Source organism: Penicillium lagena (assembly GCF_028827675.1).
Source record: "Penicillium lagena strain IBT 129212 chromosome Unknown utg000007l_segment0_segment0, whole genome shotgun sequence".
NCBI lineage: Eukaryota > Fungi > Ascomycota > Eurotiomycetes > Eurotiales > Aspergillaceae > Penicillium > Penicillium lagena.
Window position 1 is genome coordinate 1,701,540 of NW_026623228.1, and position 20,159 is coordinate 1,721,698.

The window sequence follows — 20,159 nt, forward strand, 5'->3', positions numbered from 1 at the left end:
CGATATCAACACGCGCCTCTCGTTTTCCTCCCGCGCACATCGGTTCGTAACCAACCACCCCTGGGCTATGCGTGTTCCTAATGGCCCATGACGGAGACACGGTGCATGTTTCTGCGCCGGACCACGGCTGGAGACCCGCCCAGCCGGCCTCTTCCACGCTTGCCGCGCACCTCGCGCCGCATCTGGCATCGCAAGGGCCGGACACTTATCGCCTGACGCGGCAGACCTTCTCGCAACTGCGCCAAGAGCTTCTGAATGAACGACACAACCAGCTACGCGTGGATGAAACAGTGACCGATGTCAACAAACTGATATGCATTATCCTCAAGGCCGGTCTGGAGCCCAGCTCCGGCGACAGACCTCCACAAGAAGACTTCGAGGGCCAGGTCCTAGACTGCTTAGACATTATTCAAGCGAGCATTGACAAAGCCCCCCAAGCCCTATGGGACTTGGCAGACCCTCTCATCTTGAGTGTGGATGTACCGGCGCCGCTGTTTGCCTGGTTAATACTTCGTTTGATCAGGCTGACCAGTAGCTGGCATTCGGAGGCGATACAGGAAAGAATACGCCACATATTTACCAGCATAGTGTATGCCCAATCCAAGCAGTTCCGACCATTGTCTTCAAGCTCTGGGGCTTCTGCCTTTCTGCGCGCTTGCACATCAGGTTGGTGGACAGTTTCTCTCCGGGGACATCAGTTGATCCATTCTGAAACGTAACAGATATTCTGTGCGCCCTCGAGCGCTCTCAATCTACCCTACGTTCAGCGGATTTATCCATACCCACACCAGACGGGTCGCTTCCCGCGGACTTGAATCACCTGAACCTTCCTCCAGGGCTGTTGGAGGAAAATGCAAAGCTCGGCACATTTTCCCAAACAGTCTCCTTAGCTTCCCAGTTACTGGCCTCATTTCAGCCCAGGACGAAACTACACCACCATGGGAACCGCCAGGACTCCATTCTGCGCCAGAATCTTTCGTGGGTTCTCAATGGACATCACCGCCTACGAACTATCATCCTCAGATGGCTGCAAAATGCCGGATCAAACCTCCCTCAAGAGGAAGAGCAAATTTCTGTGCAGTACTTAGAACATGTGCACCGTTTCTACATCGCCGAGCCAATTTCATCAGGCCCGCTACCAGGCCGAAGTTTAGTAAACATTTGGTCCCAATGTCTGGCCGACTTTCTCGCAATTGACACTCTGAAACAACTTTCGACTCTCCAGACCGGGCTATGTTACTTTCTGAATGACCTGTCACAGACAACGCGAAAATCCGAGTCAGTCATGCGGCAATTGCAAGAGTCGTTGTTGCCAATGTTGTCGGAGATCCTGAACAGACATACGGTCTTGCAGCCTTTGGATTCAGGGCTAAGGGTAAGCAACTCACTATCTCGTGTAATGTGCCGCTATTTCTTAACTACCCTCGCGTCAGAACTCAATTCTCAATCTTCACGCCGACTTGATAACCCCGCGCAATGTCACGCATTCAATCGGCAAATCATCCGAGGATGGCACTGTTGAGCCAGGCTCTACGAGTCAAAGAGCCGGGATTTTGGACAAGCAGTCAGAGCTGAATGGAGAGTCCCGCGCATCAAAACGATTATGTCTTCCAGCATTGCCTGTTGGGTCCATAGATCAAGGCTCACTTCGGTCACTCCTAACAAAGATATCGGTATTACTCTGTTGCCAGGATATTGAAAGCTTGCCAGATCTGAAATCTGCAATTCAGTGAGTCGTCATCTGCCATCCTCTTTGAGATCTTCCTTACTCATTTGTTAATGTAACAGAAGCGCGTACGATGGGCTAAACGAACCCCTAAGATGTGAGGTGCTGGATGTCATAGGCAAGATTGCCTGTAGCGCTGCTGGAAACCTGTCGAGAAAACATTCCGAAGTCACCACACAAGACACCCTGTATTGTGAACTGTGTGACAATGAGCAGTATCAGGACGACCAGGTCCTCGGTCATGAATATCCCGACCTTGAAGATCTGTGGAATATCTTCAAATTTGTCTTACCCAAGCTCACACGCACTCCTGGGCCTCGCATAGCGACAATGGTCGCTCTGAGAAGGGTTTTAATGCACTCCGCGAGTTCAAATGAGATGCACTTATCCTCCTCCTCGTGCGGAGAATTTTGCCTTCACTCCCTTAGAAGCTCCAACAGAGAACTGCGATTGGCAACTGGGTATGTTGTGTGCTTACAGACTGCCTTACCTTGACGGGGACTGACCATATTACAGGCATTCAGTCGTGGCTTTTGTTCGTTCAACTCTACAGCCCGACATTCGTCACGCCAATTTCGTCATCGTCCTGGAATGGCTGAAAAACCTATCCGAGAAGGAGGACATGCCACTGCATGAAACTTGTGTCATAACACTATGCCGACTGGCCAGGTATGTAGACTCTTCCTCCAGCTAGCTATTGTGTATTGATCTGTCACAGAGTATCGGACGATGAAGAGAAGAATCTCATTCTTCTACGTCTCCTGGAATATTTGGGACATCCAAATCCTTATGTCTGCGCAGTGGCATATAATGAAGTATGCACATATTTCTTCCTAAAAATTCTTGCATCCTTTTGAGCTTTATTCTCTTTTTGGTGTGCCACGGTGCTAATAGCTGGCCTTAGCTCTCGAAGCTTGCACAACAGTTCGCCTTGACACCTGCCGGTCTGTTCCGACCTTATTGGCGAACACTCTCGGTGACAGTTGTCAAAAATCTTCAGTCCCGCCCATATATGGCAGAGCAGCTCTGTGAATTGCTCGGTATGAAGGTTGACGGTTTTCTTAGGCTGACAGAGGTCCATGTGCTCCCCTACCTGGTGTTGACGCGGAAACGAGATATCATATGTCGGATCGGTGCAAGCCGCAATGAGGGTGAATCACCTTTTGATGTCTGTTCGGAAAAGAATAATCTGGCTGCAATTCTTGCTTTTCTTTTATCCCAACCATCAAGCAACCCTGAAGCTATGATCATGTCCCTGCTGGCGGAGATTGATTCTGCTTTCAAGGGTCGAAGTCTGGCAGAGTTGGTTCGGATCGAACCAATTCTCATTGCCTGTGATTTACTGAAAGGCCTTGGGGATGCTGGAGAGCAACACAAGGAGAGGGTGAGTGCTTCAATGATCGAGCCTTGTTTGCTGATATTCCAATACTTATTCAATGGATTCCAGTTCTATCAAGCACTGCGTCGCCTGGCCAGTTTTGTCCCACGTAAAGTCACGCACGGAACGTCATCCAAGAAGGCTAATCTGCTGAGCCATTTTATCGAGGAGCATGTCCTTGGTATTATCACTCAATTTGCGAATGCCATCAACGACTTCCAAGTGAGGCAGACTTTGGCAGAAAAGAGAAGAAATATCCGAGCCATTGAAGAGATGATCAAGATTGCCCAGGGTCATGTCAGCAGCGGGTTACCTCAAGTCTGCGCATGTCTACGCTCCGCACTCGAAATCGAAGAGCTCTGTGACTATGCGTTCTCCGCCTGGAAGACATTGATCAGCTCACTTGACGAAGAGGAGATCGAACCTCTCATTGACCAAACCCTGGCGATTGTAGTGAGATATTGGGGCAACTTGACCACCGGAAGAAGAAATCAGGCTTGTCAGCTTGTCGACCATATTTTGACAGACCACCCAAATCTCGTTCGAGACACATTCAACATCATGCCCTCCCTGGCCTCAATCCCCGAGATGGTTCCTTTTGAGGAAAAGATTAACCAGTTGAGGGTGCAAATGGATGTTCGAAGCCAATTCATGGCCCTTATTCGCCGTTGTCAGAGTGAGAATGCCACTGTTGTCGAGCAGGCACTGAAAGAACTGCTGCCTTTCCTTTCAGGAAATGAGGATTTCCTCCACGTGTCGGTCCTCAGCGAACAACCAGATCCAGTGATTGCACAGTTGACCAGGGCATTGCTCGATTGTTGTGTCAAATTCAACACCATCTCAAATAGCATTACCTTACTGTCAGCTCGGTGCCTGGGTCTTGTGGGTTGTCTTGATCCAAACCGAGTGGAGACGATCAAGGAAAAGAGGGACATCCTCGTCTTATCTAACTTTGATAGGATGGAGGAGACGGTGGAATTTATCCTCTTTTTTCTCCAACATGTGCTGGTCGACGCATTCTTGTCTGCTTCCAACACCAGAGCTCAGGGATTTCTGGCATATGCCATGCAAGGCCTTCTCAAAATCTGCAATCTGAATGGATCTGTCACCCAGCGCTCTCGTGACATTCAGAATGATGAGAAATATAAACGCTGGATGGAGCTTCCGGAAAGTGTCCAGAACACACTCACCCCGTTCCTCACTTCGACATACACGGTCACCGTCGTTACATCCAGTGCGAAGATCCCATATCCTGTCTTCTCCCCTCATCTAACACATAGCGAATGGCTTCGGACCCTGGTACAAGATCTACTGCAAAATGGAAACGGAGAGAATGCAAAAATTATTTTCACTGTATGCAGTCGTGTGGTGAAAGGCCAGGATATCGCTATTTCATCATTCCTCCTGCCATTTGCTGTGCTTAATCGCATAGTAGGAGGCACTGACCAGGAACAACAGGATCTTAAGGATGAATTGATGGCAGTCCTTACGCATCCTCTCCCTGAGACAAGCAACAACGAGCGGGAGACTATCATAAGTAGCAGCCAAGTGAGAATTCCCTGATATGCTACCAGTCTATGGATACTAGCTGATCGCATATCATCTACAGAGCGTCTTCGAAGTTTTGGACTACTTATCAAGATGGGTCCAAGGTAAAAAGAAGCAGCTCAATAGCCTGAGCCCTCCTGCACAGCAAGGGAGTCGGCCTTCTTACAGGGACGCTGGCCGCGATTTGCTTCTTGAAAAGTATTCCGCGCACATCAAGTCTGTGGAGGGTCTTCTGATGTCAATCCCACCAGAGATCATCTCCAAGCGTGCTGTTGAATGCAAATCGTTCTCCAGAGCCCTGTTTCATTGGGAGCAGTACATTCGGAAGTGCAGACCTGAAAAAGAAGCTCAAGATCGGGCGAGCCTTGAACCTCTATACCAAAGATTGCAAGACATCTATAGCCAGATCGATGAGCCTGATGGGATCGAAGGGATTTCCAGCCATCTGCCTGCACTTGACGTGGACCAGCAAGTTCTGGAACATCGAAAGGCTGGGAGGTGGCCTACTGCTCAGAGTTGGTACGAGCTACAGCTCGAGAAAGATCCTGACAACATTGATGCCCAGTGGAATCTTGTTACTTGCCTGAAGGAATCTGACCAACAAGGTACTCTATACGCCAATTCTGTTAATTTATTTCCTCTGCGCCAACGTTGTTGCTGACAGGGATTTAGATGCTATTCTTACACGCTTTGAAACCCTGAAAGACAATGAATCTGCAACCTCTCGGTTTCTGCCTTTTGCGGTGGAGGCTTCCTGGATGACCGGGAGATGGGACAAGTTGCAGGGCTACCTTAGTCTTTGTACAAAACAAGGTAATGGAGATTTTAATGTTGGGATTGGTTCTGCTCTCAATGCTCTTCGTCAAAACCAAGGCGAAAAATTCGCAGACATCATCAATCAACTACGACTTCATGTCGCAAGAGCATTGACAGCCAACTCAGTTGGTTCGTTGCAATCTTGCCATGACGATATGCTCAAGTTGCATGCACTGGCAGAAGTCGAATCTATTGCTCTCGCAGGGACCGAGAAATCATATTCGCACCCAGATCTGCTTCATGCTCTCGACCAACGTCTGGATGTACTGGGAGGTTATGTCGCTGACAAACAGTATCTCCTTGGTTTGCGACGAGCTGCTATGGAGCTGGCGTAAGCCTTTTTCCTTCGGCACCTGCTCAGAAGATTTACTTACTGACATTGATTCTCCAGGGGCCAATTCGCCGACTCTGATATATCCTCCGCTTGGCTAACTAGCGCCCGTCTGTCTCGCAAGGGCAACTTCACCGGCCAGGCGTATCACTCAATGCTTCACGCAGCCCGACTGAAAGACAGATCAGCCACCATTGAACACGCTCGGCTACTTTGGAAAGATGGCCATCATCGGAAGGCGATACAGACACTCGAGGGTGCAATCTCTGGTAATGAGGCCACCACTTCATCAGCTTCTGCATCGATTGAATCGCTGTCATTCACTTCCGGGCGTGGTCAACATCGAAATGAGCTTGCTGCAAGAGTATGTTCTTCAATTCCTCCTGTCGTGATATGGATCGGACTGCTAATGTATCTAGGCACACCTGTTGCTAGCGAAATGGACGGACAGAGCTGGTCAGACGCACTCCCAAGCAATTGTTCAAAGATATCGTGAGGCTATCAAGTTGTATCCACGGTAAGTTAGATTAGCATCCTCTGACCATCACAAACTAATTCTTGAACCCAGATGGGAAAAGGCACACTACTACTTGGGCAAGCACTACAATAAGATTCTAGAGTCTGAGAAGTCCAAGCCCATGGGGAAGGAAGCGCAAATATAGTAGGTTACCTGTCATACCCAGCCGCAGATGAGATGCTAATAAACAACTCTCTCAGCCTAAGCGGAGAAGCCACGAAGCTTGTCATCGACAACTATCTCCGCTCATTAACATATGGAAGCAAATACGTATTTCAAACACTACCTAAAGTTTTGACGCTCTGGCTGGAGCACGCTTCTATTGTCAATCAGGATATTGATCCGAAACGCGGAGATAACGAGTGAGAAGGCATCGACCCTATCTATTTGAACATGACTAACGGCATTTCTCAACCATCAGAGACTTCCAAAAACACACAAAGGCTCACCGGCAGAAGAGCCTGGATGAAATGCACGCACAACTCAAGAAATACATATCATCCCGTCTGCAACCGGCCCTGGTGAGTACAAAACTCCCCAGTCTGTTCACAGAGAAATGGCTAATGGTTCCAGCTATTCACGATCCTCCCTCAAGTAGTTGCACGCATCTGTCACGGCAATCATACCGTCTACGACCTATTGACAAGGATCGTCGCCAAAGCCGTCAATCACTTTCCGCAACAAGGCTTATGGACGGTGCTTGCCGTAGTCAAATCCTCGTCGAAAGAGCGGGCCCAAGGAGGTATTAATTGCCTTCAGAAAATCATGGTAAGTTAAGGATGTTCAGTGTCAATTGCGTTGCAGGATGTTGAGTCTAGCAGGACTACAGCAATAAAACCAAAGCAGAGTCATCCTTGACAGATATCCGGCAAATGATCAACCAAGGAAAAAAGTTCTCGGAAGAACTTCTCCAGCTGTGTTTAGCCCGTGTCGAGGAGAAGGTCTCCAAGATCAGTCTCGCACGTACCCTGAGATTTAACCACAAAGTCGCTCCTTGTCGGTTAGTAGTGCCATTTCAGGCGATGCTGATTCCCAGCCTCCCTGCGAGCCACGATGCCGAGTATCTCAAAGGATTTCGGGCCTTCCCCCGAGACCCAACTACTATTGAAGGTATGTCCTCACATATCCCATGTCATGACTTGACTCACTCGTATCTCAGCTGTTCTGGATGATGCCCAGATCTTGAACTCGCTTCAGAAGCCACGCAAGATCAGTATCCGAGGCTCTGATGGAAAGATCTACAACGCTCTTTGCAAACCCAAGGATGATCTACGCAAGGACCAGCGTCTGATGGAATTCAACAACATGATCAACCGGTTCCTGAAGAGAGATGTCGAGTCCAGCAAGCGCCGCATGTGTAAGTAAACGGACTGATTTGTGGGCTCCGTTCGACACTGATTGGGTTACAGACATCAAAACGTATGCTGTGACGCCTCTGAACGAGGAATGCGGTCTCATTGAGTGGGTTGACAACCTCCGAACATTGAGAGAAATTGTCATCAAATTGCTGCGCGAAAGGGGTGCCACAATAAATGTAAGCTTCTTCTGCTCGTATCTTCACTCTTTCACCCTACGGGCGTTGATTATGCTAATTCCGTGCCCAGTACAACGAGATCAGACATTACCTGGAGGAGATCAAAAACGACCGCGCCAAACTTCCTTTATTCAACTCCAAAATCCTGGCAAAGTAAGAGCCCGCTCCAGTCTCAAAAACTTCAGGCGTATTGATAAAAATCCAGACTCCCGCCTGTTCTTCATGAATGGTTCGTGGAGATGTTCCCAGAGACAGAGGCATGGTTTACTGCAAGGCTTCGATATACCCGATCCTCTGCTGTAATGTCAATGGTCGGATATGTTCTGGGGTATGTTGGGCCACCCTTCCAATTGCGGCACGGCATTGACTGACAATGGACCCAGACTGGGCGACCGGCATGGCGAGAACCTCTCGTTCGAGGAAGGCACTGGCGGTGTTCTGCACGTTGATTTCAACTGTCTCTTTGACAAAGTAGGAACTTTTCCTCGTAACCGATCGTCCACGGGGCTGACCAGAGTTAGGGCCAAACATTCGAAATACCGGAGGTGGTTCCTTTCCGACTCACTCACAACATGATCGATGCTTTTGGAGCCTATGGGTACAACGGTGAGTGACCTCACGATGCACCTAGGTTGCTAGTTCTGACAGCGGTGTAGGCCCGTTCCGAAGAACCTGCGAAATCACTCTTGGTCTTCTCCGACAAAACGAGGATGCTTTGATGACTGTGCTCGAAACGTTCCTGCATGACCCAACAACCGACTTCATTGGCAAAAGGGTTCGTCAACATTCTCCTGTATCTCTCCCCAATCCTGTGCTGATACTAGATGTGCTTGATCTCTACAGCGCCGCACCCATACGAACGTCCCTGATACGCCCGCTGGTGTGCTGGAAGATGTACGCAACAAGCTCCGAGGTTTCATGAACAAGCAGCCAATCCCGCTGTCCGTGGATGGCCAGGTAGACGAACTGATCATGCAGGCGACGGACAAGAAAAACCTGGCGGCCATGTATGTCGGATGGTGTGCGTTTTTCTGAAGCCTCCCTGCAAACGATTAGATAAACATCTGGACTCTACTATAACGACCCTTTTAAAAAGAAAATCATTACTATTTGATATCTGTTAATACATGAACGGCTCTGTCGTATCAATTTCGGCTTCGACTCTTGTTTGGACTGCGACTTCGATCACTGCGACTACTATAGCTGCTGTAACTGGGGCTTCGACGCCTGCGCTGCCGGGGGCTTCCTGTGCGGAGACTGTTTCGCCTGGGCGGGGACCTTGAGCGGGATGAGGAATAGGATCGAGAGCGTACAGGGGACCGCGATCTCGATACCGATTGAGGCCGATAGATGTCATGCCGTTCCGTAGGCCGTGGTGGAGCGTGTCTTCGCGGTGGAGGAGATGATTTGCCGCCGTACGACCCGCGTCCATATCTCGAGCGGCCGGGGCCTCGATTTGCGATCGCGGGTGGTGAACGTGAAAAATTTCGGCGAGGAAGAACAATCGAGACATTCAAAGTAGTTCCATCCAGTTGAGCTTCGTGCATATGGGCAATGGCTGCTTCGGCGTCTGCAGGGTCATAATACAAAATGTAGGCGGTACCTCGATTCGTCATGACTAGAACACAATGGCATCAGCAACTGGCGAGCAATGAAGTCTTCCGGGGCCGTGAGAGTCTTACAAGCTCGGTTGATCGGAAGGTCGAGGTATTCAATATCCCCAAAGCTGCCAAAGATTTCACGAAGATGACCCTCAGTAACATTCTTTGTAAGCTTCTCTACGACGATCTGGCGCTCCCAGCAAGAGTCAACATAGATTCTTCGGAAATTGGAGCTATTCTCCACACTGGACTGACCTTGGAGCTCCGGGGAGGGTTCATGTTCGGGGAAGGGGTCCGGCTGAAGCTTCTGCTCCGGTATCGACGGCCACCCGTGCGACTGCGGGATGGTGTTCGGCCACGCGAGGGAGAGCGAGTCCAGCTTCTTGAGCGATCACGGCCACGCACTGGACTGCGCGTGACACTTCTCTTAGGCTCGTCGCGTGGAGAGATGGAGCGACGAACGGAGCGCGGTGAGCGCGCACGGCCTGGCGAAGGGATAGGAGAAGGATGCGATCGTGTGGACATGATGAGGGTGCGTTACAGGAAAAGGGGGGGAAAGAAGAGAGAATCATGAGTCCAGTAGTTATTGATGTAGTGTTGCAAAGCAGGAATGCTGGTGCTTAGGTAAGTGGATACTAACCCGATCGGGTCTTCACTTATCTTATCTGGTTATCTATCTGGCATGGGCTATTATTGATTGATTCCCTGTCGCCATCTTTCATACTCCTCGACCACCACGGCAGTGATCTGCCGTCGCACCTGTCCCAATGCGTAGTCAAAGTGCTTCTGGCTCACCTCTTGCTGCTGCCCGGTCTCCTCTTCCTCATCCAGGGCCGCGTCACCCGCCGTTTCACAGATGCTCACAATCTCGGCACCGGAGTAGCCTTCGGTTCGATCGGCCAGGTCCTCGAGCTCCACCTCCGCGTGAAGGACAGACTGGCTGGCCCAGATCCGGAAAATCTCCTGGCGGGCCTCAAAGTCTGGCGGGCCAATGTAGAGGATGTTATCTAGTCGGCCGGGCCGCATCAGCGCAGGGTCGAGCACATCGGGTTTGTTCGTAGCCGCAATGACCAACACGTTGCGCAGCTCCTCGATACCGTCCATCTCGTTGAGCAGGGTCGTCAGGACATTAACCCCCCCGTGGGAAGTACTGCTACGCTTCGAAGCAATCGCATCGATCTCGTCGAAAAAAATGATGCTTGGACGCGCGGCTCGGGCTTTTCGGAATATCTCACGTAATGATCTCTCGGACTCTCCGACATACATACTGAGGATTTCCGCCCCCTTAACGGCCAGAAAGTTCAAGCCAGCCTCGGTGGCCAATGCCTTGACAGTCATGGTCTTGGAGCAGCCAGGTGGTCCATAGAGAAGGACGCCCTTTTTACTCTTCACGTTGAGCCGACGCATCCGTTCGGGGTGCTGAAACGCATGGTTAATTTGAAGCATATTATAGAAGGCAAGTGACGAGAGCTCACCTTGAGCGGTCTTTCGACGGCTTTCTGAAGGCGCCTTTTGATCTCGTGTTGCCCGCCAATATCTGACCACCGCACTTTGGGCGTTTCCAAAAAGACCTCCCGCATAGCGGTCGGGCGAACTTCCTGTAAAGACACCAAGATGTCTGTCTCCTGGATGTCCAGCGAATCAGCCACCTCATCCATATTGTATGTCCGGTCAGAAGCCTCGATTGAGGGGAGCGCGGTAGATCGCGAGTCCAACAATTGTCGCTGCCGTGCTTTGCGGCAGATCGTTTGGAGAAGCGCAAACAGATCCGCGCCAACGTAGCCGTGGGTTTTTTCGGCGAGAAATTCAATGGTTTCATCACTCAAACCTGGAAACTCCGGCCCACGAATGGCACGTAGGATCTCAGCTCGGTCCTGGGCGGTGGGAATCTGCAGCTCAATCTCCGTCGCCAAGCGATGGGGAGTCCGGAGGGCATCATCCACATTGTTTGGATGGCGCGCCGCAGCGACCACCAGGATTGATGCGCTTCGAATGGCATCGAGGCTTTCGCACAGAACAGACGCCAACGACTGAGATTCCAGGGAAGTCCGTTTCGGCGCAATGACTTCCAGCTGGTCGATGATGATCACGCTAGGTTTCGCGCGAAAGGCTTCCTGGAACGTATTGCGCAGCTTGGCCTCGCCCTCGCTGAGATTCCTGCCTAGCGTGGCGGTGCCAAGCCGGAATATCTGTCTCCAACCGGCCTTCTCGATCTGCTGCAGAAGAGCCGTCTTGCCGGTTCCCTTCGGTCCATGGAGAAGAATGCCCCGGCGGTGCTCGTAGAATGGCGGCATGATAACCGTTCGCTGGCCAAGATTCAAGTCGGCCAGACTCTCGTTGATGTCCTCTATCTGACGAGACAGTCCCCCTAGACTGCCGGGCTGAACATGGATGTCGGGCTGTTCGGGCGACACCCTTTCGTCTGCCTCTTCTCCAATGGAGACCTTGGTGGCATCTGTGAATCGGAAGAGAGTCCGCGAGGTGCCTGCGTTCTGCGTCCGAATGCTGGTCACTTGGAAGCTCCTGCGCTGACCGATGAGATCCAAGTCAAAGACCAAGCCCGTGCTGAGGGCCTCGCATCGAGCAAGCTGGAGGTTTTTCAACGCCCACGCCCAGTGGGACTGGTCTTCGTCGCGGATGTCGCCATACTTGGCCAGCTTCTCGGCATCCGTCCGGTCGACCACCGTGACCGACTTGATCTCCTCCAGCGTGCCTTCTAGTCGGTTGATGGCGACCTTCTCGCCAATCTTGATTCCGTAGCAGTCCTGTAGGGTTCTTGAGGTCTGGACGACCGTGTTCTGGATATTTTCCACTGCCGCCCAGGCGATCGCCGTCTTCGGGGGTCCCTCGGCAGAAGTGAGGCTGCAAATGTCTCCCGCACGCAGTTTGAGTGCTGCTAACGAAGAAGACGAGAAATAGACGCGGAATGCATCTTTCAGATCACTGCGGGCCTGCTTCGACAATGGCCGCGCAGTGAAACTGCGGACCTCCGCCATCTCCCTTCCGCGCACAGCCAGTCACACCGAGAGAATCAAAGTGTCCCTTTGGGTTGCGGGAGGCGGAGAGGCGGGCGGGAGAACAACCCACTGAAACGGTGCGCGTTATTATTACTGAGAGTCGAGCGAGGTGCGTCCGTTCGGATGACCAAGGGAAGAAAAAGAAAAAGTGGGTCTGATTTACATTATTATTGGAGCTACATGTTAACTACAATACAACATCTTCTACTCAGCATACCAATCATAATGAGACAACCAACATCGTTGAGGGGAAAAACTAGCCAATTGGGGTGACATGGAAATGAAACAACAACAAAAAATAAGAGAAAAGGAAAAAAAAAATGTCCAGAGAACGCGCAGCTGAGTGCGTTTCATAGAGACCGGTCGTCACAAGAAGATGTATGGACAAAGCACACGCTGGAGTAGCCACTGTGAGGCGGAGGACCAAAACACGAAGGAAAGGAGAGAAATGGTGATACAGCGCATGTCTAGCAGCACTTGCCTCCCGAATTCAACGAGCCCTGCTGATCTATCGAGACACCTTGGCCCCCGGTCGGCTCCGTCTTGGAGGTGTCCATTCCCTTCTTGATGTCCGAGGCCAGGCTGTAGAACGCCTTCTCGATGTTGATGTTGTTCTTGGCCGAAACTTCGAGGAATGGAATGCCGAGTTCATCAGCGAGCTGCTGGCCCTGTTCGGTCGACACCGCCCGCTTCTCTTCCCAATCACACTTGTTCCCGATGAGGATCTTGTGTACGCCTTCGCTGGCGTGTTGCTCGACGTTGGAAAACCACGTTCGGATGTCTGCATCAGAGCCCGTGATTAGCCGCCTGAGATTCAAGGAGGAGAGGGGAGGATTTACTGTGGAAAGACCGTTCATCCGTGACATCGTAGACTAGTAGGATCCCCATGGCACCTCGGTAGTATGCCGTCGTGATAGTCCGGAAGCGCTCCTGGCCTGCTGTGTCCCAGATCTGCAGCTTCACCCGCTTGCCATCCAGCTCGATCGTGCGGATCTTAAAGTCGATTCCGATAGTGGTGATGAATGAGGGGGTAAACGAGTCTTCGCTGAATCGCAACAGACAACATGACTTGCCCACGCCCGAGTCTCCGATCAGCAATAGTTTGATCTATATCTGTCAGAGGATGATCCATTCATGTAGACGACAAGTCCCTTACCAAGAAGTCATAATTCCTGGTTCCCGCCATAATGGAGCGAGTCGATTCGGGGAGGGCTGCAGGGTAAGGTTGAGGGAGCTGGAAAGTGATAAGTCGGCGACAAGGCAGTTGTCATTCGACTGCGTTTTGGCGGAAGTGGCTCAGAAGTGCTGGGTAGCCAAGTGGACAGGAGGAGGAGTATCTTTGGGGGTGGAGAATGAATAACCCAACGGTGGTAACCCGGTCAGGGACGAGACAGTGTCGAGATCGTCAAAAAAAACGATAAAGAACGAAAGCAGAGGTCAGGCGGAGAATCTGGGGGGATAGCGAGGCAGCAACGGGAGAGGCGAGATGGGTTGTTGTAGGTTGACCAGCGTGGAGGAGAGATGGATGATGACGGGCCGGGGTGTGGGTGGCTTAGCTAAGCGGGCCCGTGACTGACCGGAACTACTACACAGATATAAACATGTACATCGATGAGGTATCCATGGATTATTATTCTATGTCTTATGAGGTCGAGGAATACGTCCACCGCATCCGCTCTATCACCCGCATCTGCTGCTCGACCCCGCCGCTCACATCCAGAAGGTCCTGCACATCCTGCCGCAGCTCGTGATATTGCCGGCCGCCCAGGACCGACTCGGCCGCCTGGAGCAGCGACTCGGCCTCGCACATGAGTCGCCCGGCGTCTTTGTGGGAAAGAATGCCCTGAGAGGAGGGAGCCAAGATCCGAGTGATGTTCCTGTACCACAGTCAGAACCTGAACGCAAGTCTGCTCAGAATCCAAGGCACGGTACCGTAACCCACGCCGCAACTCATCCTGTCTCTTGCCTTGCCGCAGGCCGCGTCGGCTGCCGAGAACGCCAGCCAGCCACTGGAGTGTAGCATAGGACACCAAAATCCCGGGAGTGAGTCCTACAAAGCTGCGCGAGGTCAGTGGTGTCGGGGACCGGGGTCGATGCACACATACCCAAAGACCAGTTCTTGGCTCTTCAGGAGAGAGTCAATGCCGCTGATTGCAATCTCTACGTCGACCTTGGTTTTTTGGATCTGGATCAAGAGTGCGCGTACGAGGTCGCCCTTGATGGTCCCTACGAACGGGGATCGTAAATCTCGCTCGTAGGCCCGCAGCACGGGTGTCAGATCACCCTCCTTCACGGCATTGACGATCGCGGTGGTGTCCTCCGTGGCCGGCGTGCCTGAGTTGAGATCAGGGCGGTCGAGAACAAAGTCCACCACCATTCTCTCCAGGCTGGCCCGGTCAGCCACCAGACTGTTCTTGCTCATTATGGCGATCTCGCTTTTCTCATCATGTCGGATGGTTCCAATGAGCTTTCGAATGGGACCCACCACCCAATTACTGCCAAAATCAACCATGGTGGCGCCAATGTCAATGATCCAGTGGAGAATTTGGTCCCGGTGGCTGGCCAGGAATCGCACCGACGCACCACTCGACAAGATTGCCACAGAGACCGGGAGCCAATACCGGACCAGGAGCGATGGGCGTCCATGGAGACCGATAAACGTCGACACCGATGCCCGATGTGCCGGGAGCTGTGTTCGCAGAACATGCACCAGGCGCTCAATGAGATGTAGGGGTTTCTGCATCGGGAACCCCCCTGCTGCCATTGCAACCGCGCGCTGTGACTCTCCTGGTCGAGCGTCGTGGAGACCTCTTTTTCAAAGGTTTGGGTGTCAGTCAGGTCTGACACCTGCTGCAGTAGGGTCTCGGTGAGGGCTACGGACCGACCGACGGCATCACACCACGACTGGAGCGACCCATCGTCGGGGTCCTGACTGGCGGACATCTGGTTCAGCTCCAGAAAGCGCCATCCTTCCATCATAAGGCCCAGGCTGCTGGTATGGATATCCCTGATGGACATGAGAAGGTCCCTCTTCTGCTGTATTTGTGCCCTGCATTCCCTGATCGGGGTCAGGCGGTTGATTCTCAAGGAGAATGTCGGTTGTGTTCGAGCACTTTGCCGGACCACTTGATAAAATCGGGTCCATCGGGCGGCTATTGACGTTGACACAGATTGAACTCTCCAATCCTGAATTTCTTGGTCTGAATACATCTCTTTGGTCCATTCCCATAGTCGGAGGGGCAATGTCTGCACGGTACAAAGGCCACTGTACCACGGTGATTCTAATACTTCATCCCAATAGCGAACCTCTTGGTGGAGTCGTAGGGTTTGGTTCAACAGCACGTTCATGGCCAGACTAGACGCCTGGACGGCGGCTTTGGCGGTCACCAGCCACACATGGAGGGCGACGGTCTCCGTGGCGGATTCTGCTCGCAGGCTAGACACGGCCGCTCCAGAGATCAAATCCGCCAGCTGGTTCGCGGAGAGAAGGGGCTGTGTTTTGGAGGTGACGGAGAGGGAGTGGATCAGGCTCTGCAGATGTGCGATCTGCTGACTAGAGGGATCATCAATAATGGCGACGCACGTCAGGTGTTGCTGGAGCCGATCGAGCTGAGAGTTGACGCCGCAGGCATTTCTGGCGGAAGCGACCGTCAGTCATGGAAGATTACTTGTGGGGATGAACCAACTCTTGAATGAGCGACATGTCGGCAGGGCGGGCAGCACATGATGTGTGTCGAGTAAGTATGTAGTGGTCACTCGAACTCGGACATACTTCGATGACCAACGGAGCAAACAGTGCAAACAAACAACCGTGCTGCAAAATACCCAGGAGCCCCCGGCACGGCCGATCCCGCTGAGTCATCCAGGGGCGGAAGTGGTGCCACTTCGGCTGCAGAAAAAAGTTGGCCGCCGTTCTGAACATAAATAATTAGTTCCCGGTTGGGGTTGCCCTTCTTTCTGTCAACTCTGGACAGAGACCACAACACACACACACACCATGTACATTCCAACCACCCCCCCCCAAACAAAACTCATAAATTTCCTCACCTCTAACTAACCATCGCCGTTCTAGGAATTCAACGCTCTCTGCCGGCACGTACTGGTCCCAATTCGAGGAGGTTTCCAAGTACAATGCCCACCTGAACGTCCCCGAGCGCCTGTGGGCCGCCTGGTACGCATGGATGCAGAACGATGTCCTGGCTACCGGCATCATGTCCTTCGTCATGCATGAGGTAGTGTACTTTGGCCGCTCCTTGCCGTGGATCTTCATCGACAGCCTGGGTCTGTTCAAGGGGTACAAGATTCAGAATGTGAGTTGCCCTGGTCGATGGAGCCCGACATCCGCACTAATCCTGGACGGCAGAACAAAATCCCGTCGTTGCGCGAGCAGTGGGAATGCGCTAGATTTGTGCTCTTAAGTCACTTTACGGTCGAGTTGCCCCAGATCTGGTACGTTGGAAACCACCCGGCTTTCTCGGCTCATGGCTAACAATCCGGTCCTTTCCAGGCTCTTTCATCCCATGGCCCAATATTTCGGTCTCTCCACGACCGTCCCATTCCCGTCCATCTGGACCATGGCGTACCAGATCGCAGTTTTCTTCGTTATGGAGGATACCTGGCACTATTTCTCTCACCGCGCTCTTCATTGGGGTCCCCTATACAAAGCCATCCACAAGATACACCACCAGTATTCGGCACCCTTCGGTCTGGCGGCGGAGTACGCATCTCCGATTGAGGTCATGATCCTTGGCTTCGGCTCCGTGGGCTGCCCGATCCTCTGGTGTGCACTCACCGGCGATTTACACGTCATGACTATGTATATCTGGATTGTCCTGCGCTTGTTCCAGGCCATTGATGCTCACAGCGGTTATGAATTCCCCTGGAGTCTGCACCACTTCTTGCCATTCTGGGCGGGTGCCGACCATCATGACCTGCACCACGAGAAGTTCGTCGGCAACTTCTCGAGCAGCTTCCGGTGGTGGGATTATCTGCTGGACACGGAATATACCCCGGATGCGCTCAAGCGGCGCCGGGAGAACAAGGCCAAGTCTTCAACGAAGGCTCAATAATCGGTGGTGTGAACGATTTTAATCTCTCTAGACCGGTTTTGCTTGGTTCCCTGCGGATGATGACCTCTATTCATATTAATTTGTTTGTGTCTTTGATCCGACAGTGCCATGATGGCATTGCTCTTTTTTTCCATGTACCTAGATATTAATGCTCCCACTAATTTCCATGGTGGTTTTCTGTAATTTGGTCTTGGTTGATGGTGAAGATTGTGTTTGTTTGACGAAGACTGGTGGCAAAGGAAGCTAGTCTTAACCCTCTCTTTGCGACTCATATGATGGCCAGTTGAACTAACTCGAATCGAACTTACTATGAAATGACAAATCTACCATCGCTTTCAATATTTCTCACCTTGATCTATTTGACAGAGAAAAGTTACTTTGTAGTAGTTTCAGCTAGTTACTCGCCTACGACTCATTTTTTCCAATAAATAGTTCATTTGCCCAATATGGCTTGCTTTAGATATACTCGAGCGAATGACTCCCGGAGTTTCTTTTTATATACATATACCGGGCTTATTTTGGCCTCTAAATTCTAGTATCCCTTATCGACTAGTTAGCGTTTCCTAGATATTACTATTATTAGCCCGTAAGATGTACGTGGGTTTACTTCTTGACTAGCTACACTATTACTGCTAGTAGTGGTGGTGGTGGCGGTGGTAGTAGTATTCATTTGCCTGATTTGGCTTGCTTTTTGTATAGCCGCTCCATAGGAGTATAGTTAGGCCAACTCAATAGTAAAATGGTGCGTAGCACCTAGGCGCTCTACGTACCGAGAGCCTAGCGGGCTCTCTATATTAACTCGATCGCTAATCGGATATAAATATATATAAAGCGGCTAGAGAGGTTGTGTTCCCAAGGAATAATAGTAAGTCAAATCCCCGCCCTATTAGTAGCCGCTCTTAGTATCCTATACTACTAAGGCGCCAGGCTATCACTATACTAAAACTCTACTGAGATCTATCACGCTAACCACGCTGACTACCTCTTTCCTCTATGCTACCCCGATCCCCCTTCTACCTCACTCTCTATCTTCCCTAAATTACTAAGTATTAGGGTCTTTAATAACTAAGTTCGTTGGCTATACAGCCCCTTATTAAATCACGAAGTTCCTAGATTACCAAGTTCGCTTCTCTTCCGATTCTTTTCCAGATAAATATCCGCTTCTACCGTTAGACTAGCCACTTATAAACCCGTTGCATCTTAAGGTCCCCTAGGGAACCATCAAAGTAGTCGTATGCTTTCTATAAATTTTATGATCGTATATACCAATACCCTTATCTATACTAGAATATAAGAATCTTCCCGATTAGGACTAGAATAAGCTATTCTATAACCTCCAGTAGGAGTAGGTATTTAGTATAATCTCTAAGTATACATGGTAAGAGCGAATACTATTAGGATAAGTATACCTTAAAAGAGCCGCTTAACTGACGGTCCGTAATAAAATGTAAGTTATGAAAGGGGCCGATTAGTTATACTTGTAGTTTTAGTAGCCTTACTATAATAATGTCTATAAACGCTTAAAATACTAATATCGAGAAACTATAAGACATGAATTATATATAGGAGTAAGAAGAATAATTTCTTTTTACAGAATTAGACGAATTACCGTGTTATTAAGATCTTAAGCAATTGTATAAAATAAGACGCGTTGCCTTCATTATACGATTAATTATCTATCTATAAAATAGCTGAACCTATTAGTAGCGAATTATTTATTAGTCAATACAACTAGTTAACTAACTAGTCTTGGTAATAGCAATATGCTTATCTTCCTAAATAGCATTAGTCTAAAGTAGTAGTACTTATTTAGCACTAAGAATAATAATAAGTAGCGGGTAGGTAAAACCATCGGCAGGAACCTACTAAAATAGTAATAGATTGGCAATTTGTAATAGATGTATTAAATATCTTCTTCTTCGGCTCTCTTATAATAATGAACTAGTCTCGTCCGATACTATTTAGAAGCCCATTCCATCGAAGTTATAGATATCTCTAGGGAGAATCTTATTCTCTTTTATAATACGTTTATAGTCTTCGAACCACCTCTCAACCACGGTTTTATTAAGAATGGTATTTCTTACAATATTAAGGGCTCGTCTACGTCGACGGTATTATTAGGGATAGTTTTATTTGATAAACGTTTAAGCTAAAATAATAGTCGCCGATTTCAAGGAGGTTTAGTTTAAGTCGTCTAGATAGGTCTCTTTAAGAAGTAGATTTGCCATAATACCAATTTGCCTACGATTTATTAATGCCCTTTTTACAATAGCGATTTTCCTATATGCCTTTTCCAACGAAGCCGACTGTTAGGAACCACAGATTCTCACGTACTTTTCGCGATTTTAAGGTTCTTTTACTAGGACAGCAGTTCTAGGGCAATAAGGGGTTTATCCTTAGTATCTTGATTTGTTTAGGCATTTTTAGTGGAGTTATTAATAGAATTGAAGTGGTAGAAATTTGGAGAATTCTTTCGTTTGGGTGGCGGGCCCTCGCAATCGAGGGCCTGAAATTTTATGTAATAAATGCAAGGCCTAGTTTTAATATAGACTACTAGCTAGAGGTAGAACTTGATATTATGTACCTATATAGAGCTGGTTTATAAAGCCATACTAATTAAAT

General features: G+C 50.1%; 6 protein-coding genes across 6 annotated transcripts; 2 read left to right on the plus strand and 4 right to left on the minus strand.

Moving 5' to 3' along the window:
* Positions 1-80: 80 nt before the first annotated feature.
* atrA (protein kinase MEC1) lies at positions 81-8,885 on the plus strand (the record flags this gene model as incomplete). Its single annotated transcript, XM_056982145.1, has 25 exons — positions 81-666; positions 723-1,375; positions 1,434-1,729; positions 1,789-2,187; positions 2,243-2,395; positions 2,445-2,541; positions 2,631-3,110; positions 3,174-4,652; positions 4,714-5,257; positions 5,325-5,799; positions 5,860-6,163; positions 6,219-6,316; positions 6,368-6,460; positions 6,517-6,678; positions 6,738-6,837; positions 6,890-7,084; positions 7,135-7,426; positions 7,476-7,673; positions 7,726-7,850; positions 7,921-8,003; positions 8,056-8,178; positions 8,234-8,321; positions 8,372-8,456; positions 8,507-8,625; positions 8,694-8,885. The coding sequence occupies 25 exons, from the start codon at positions 81-83 to the stop codon at positions 8,883-8,885; spliced, it is 7,419 nt and encodes a 2,472-aa protein (XP_056829981.1).
* Positions 8,886-8,970: 85 nt separating this feature from the next.
* On the minus strand, positions 8,971-9,976 carry N7510_010221 (Serine/arginine-rich splicing factor SR45; the record flags this gene model as incomplete). The annotated part of the gene is made up of 3 exons (XM_056982146.1): positions 8,971-9,284; positions 9,476-9,644; positions 9,698-9,976. The coding sequence occupies 3 exons, from the start codon at positions 9,974-9,976 to the stop codon at positions 8,971-8,973; spliced, it is 762 nt and encodes a 253-aa protein (XP_056829982.1).
* Positions 9,977-10,141: 165 nt separating this feature from the next.
* Positions 10,142-12,447, minus strand: N7510_010222 (putative AAA family ATPase; the record flags this gene model as incomplete). The annotated part of the gene is made up of 2 exons (XM_056982147.1): positions 10,142-10,870; positions 10,927-12,447. 2 exons carry the CDS (start codon positions 12,445-12,447, stop codon positions 10,142-10,144), a joined length of 2,250 nt encoding a protein of 749 aa, XP_056829983.1.
* A 488-nt stretch (positions 12,448-12,935) lies between these two features.
* srgA (Rab family GTPase srgA) lies at positions 12,936-13,654 on the minus strand (the record flags this gene model as incomplete). Its single annotated transcript, XM_056982148.1, has 3 exons — positions 12,936-13,275; positions 13,319-13,575; positions 13,625-13,654. The coding sequence occupies 3 exons, from the start codon at positions 13,652-13,654 to the stop codon at positions 12,936-12,938; spliced, it is 627 nt and encodes a 208-aa protein (XP_056829984.1).
* Positions 13,655-14,110: 456 nt separating this feature from the next.
* Positions 14,111-16,171, minus strand: N7510_010224 (NCA2 family protein; the record flags this gene model as incomplete). Its single annotated transcript, XM_056982149.1, has 5 exons — positions 14,111-14,345; positions 14,401-14,526; positions 14,574-15,278; positions 15,350-16,102; positions 16,155-16,171. 5 exons carry the CDS (start codon positions 16,169-16,171, stop codon positions 14,111-14,113), a joined length of 1,836 nt encoding a protein of 611 aa, XP_056829985.1.
* A 23-nt stretch (positions 16,172-16,194) lies between these two features.
* N7510_010225 (sterol desaturase family protein) lies at positions 16,195-17,537 on the plus strand (the record flags this gene model as incomplete). The annotated part of the gene is made up of 4 exons (XM_056982150.1): positions 16,195-16,205; positions 16,541-16,778; positions 16,832-16,917; positions 16,976-17,537. 4 exons carry the CDS (start codon positions 16,195-16,197, stop codon positions 17,535-17,537), a joined length of 897 nt encoding a protein of 298 aa, XP_056829986.1.
* Between the last annotated feature and the right edge of the window lie 2,622 nt (positions 17,538-20,159).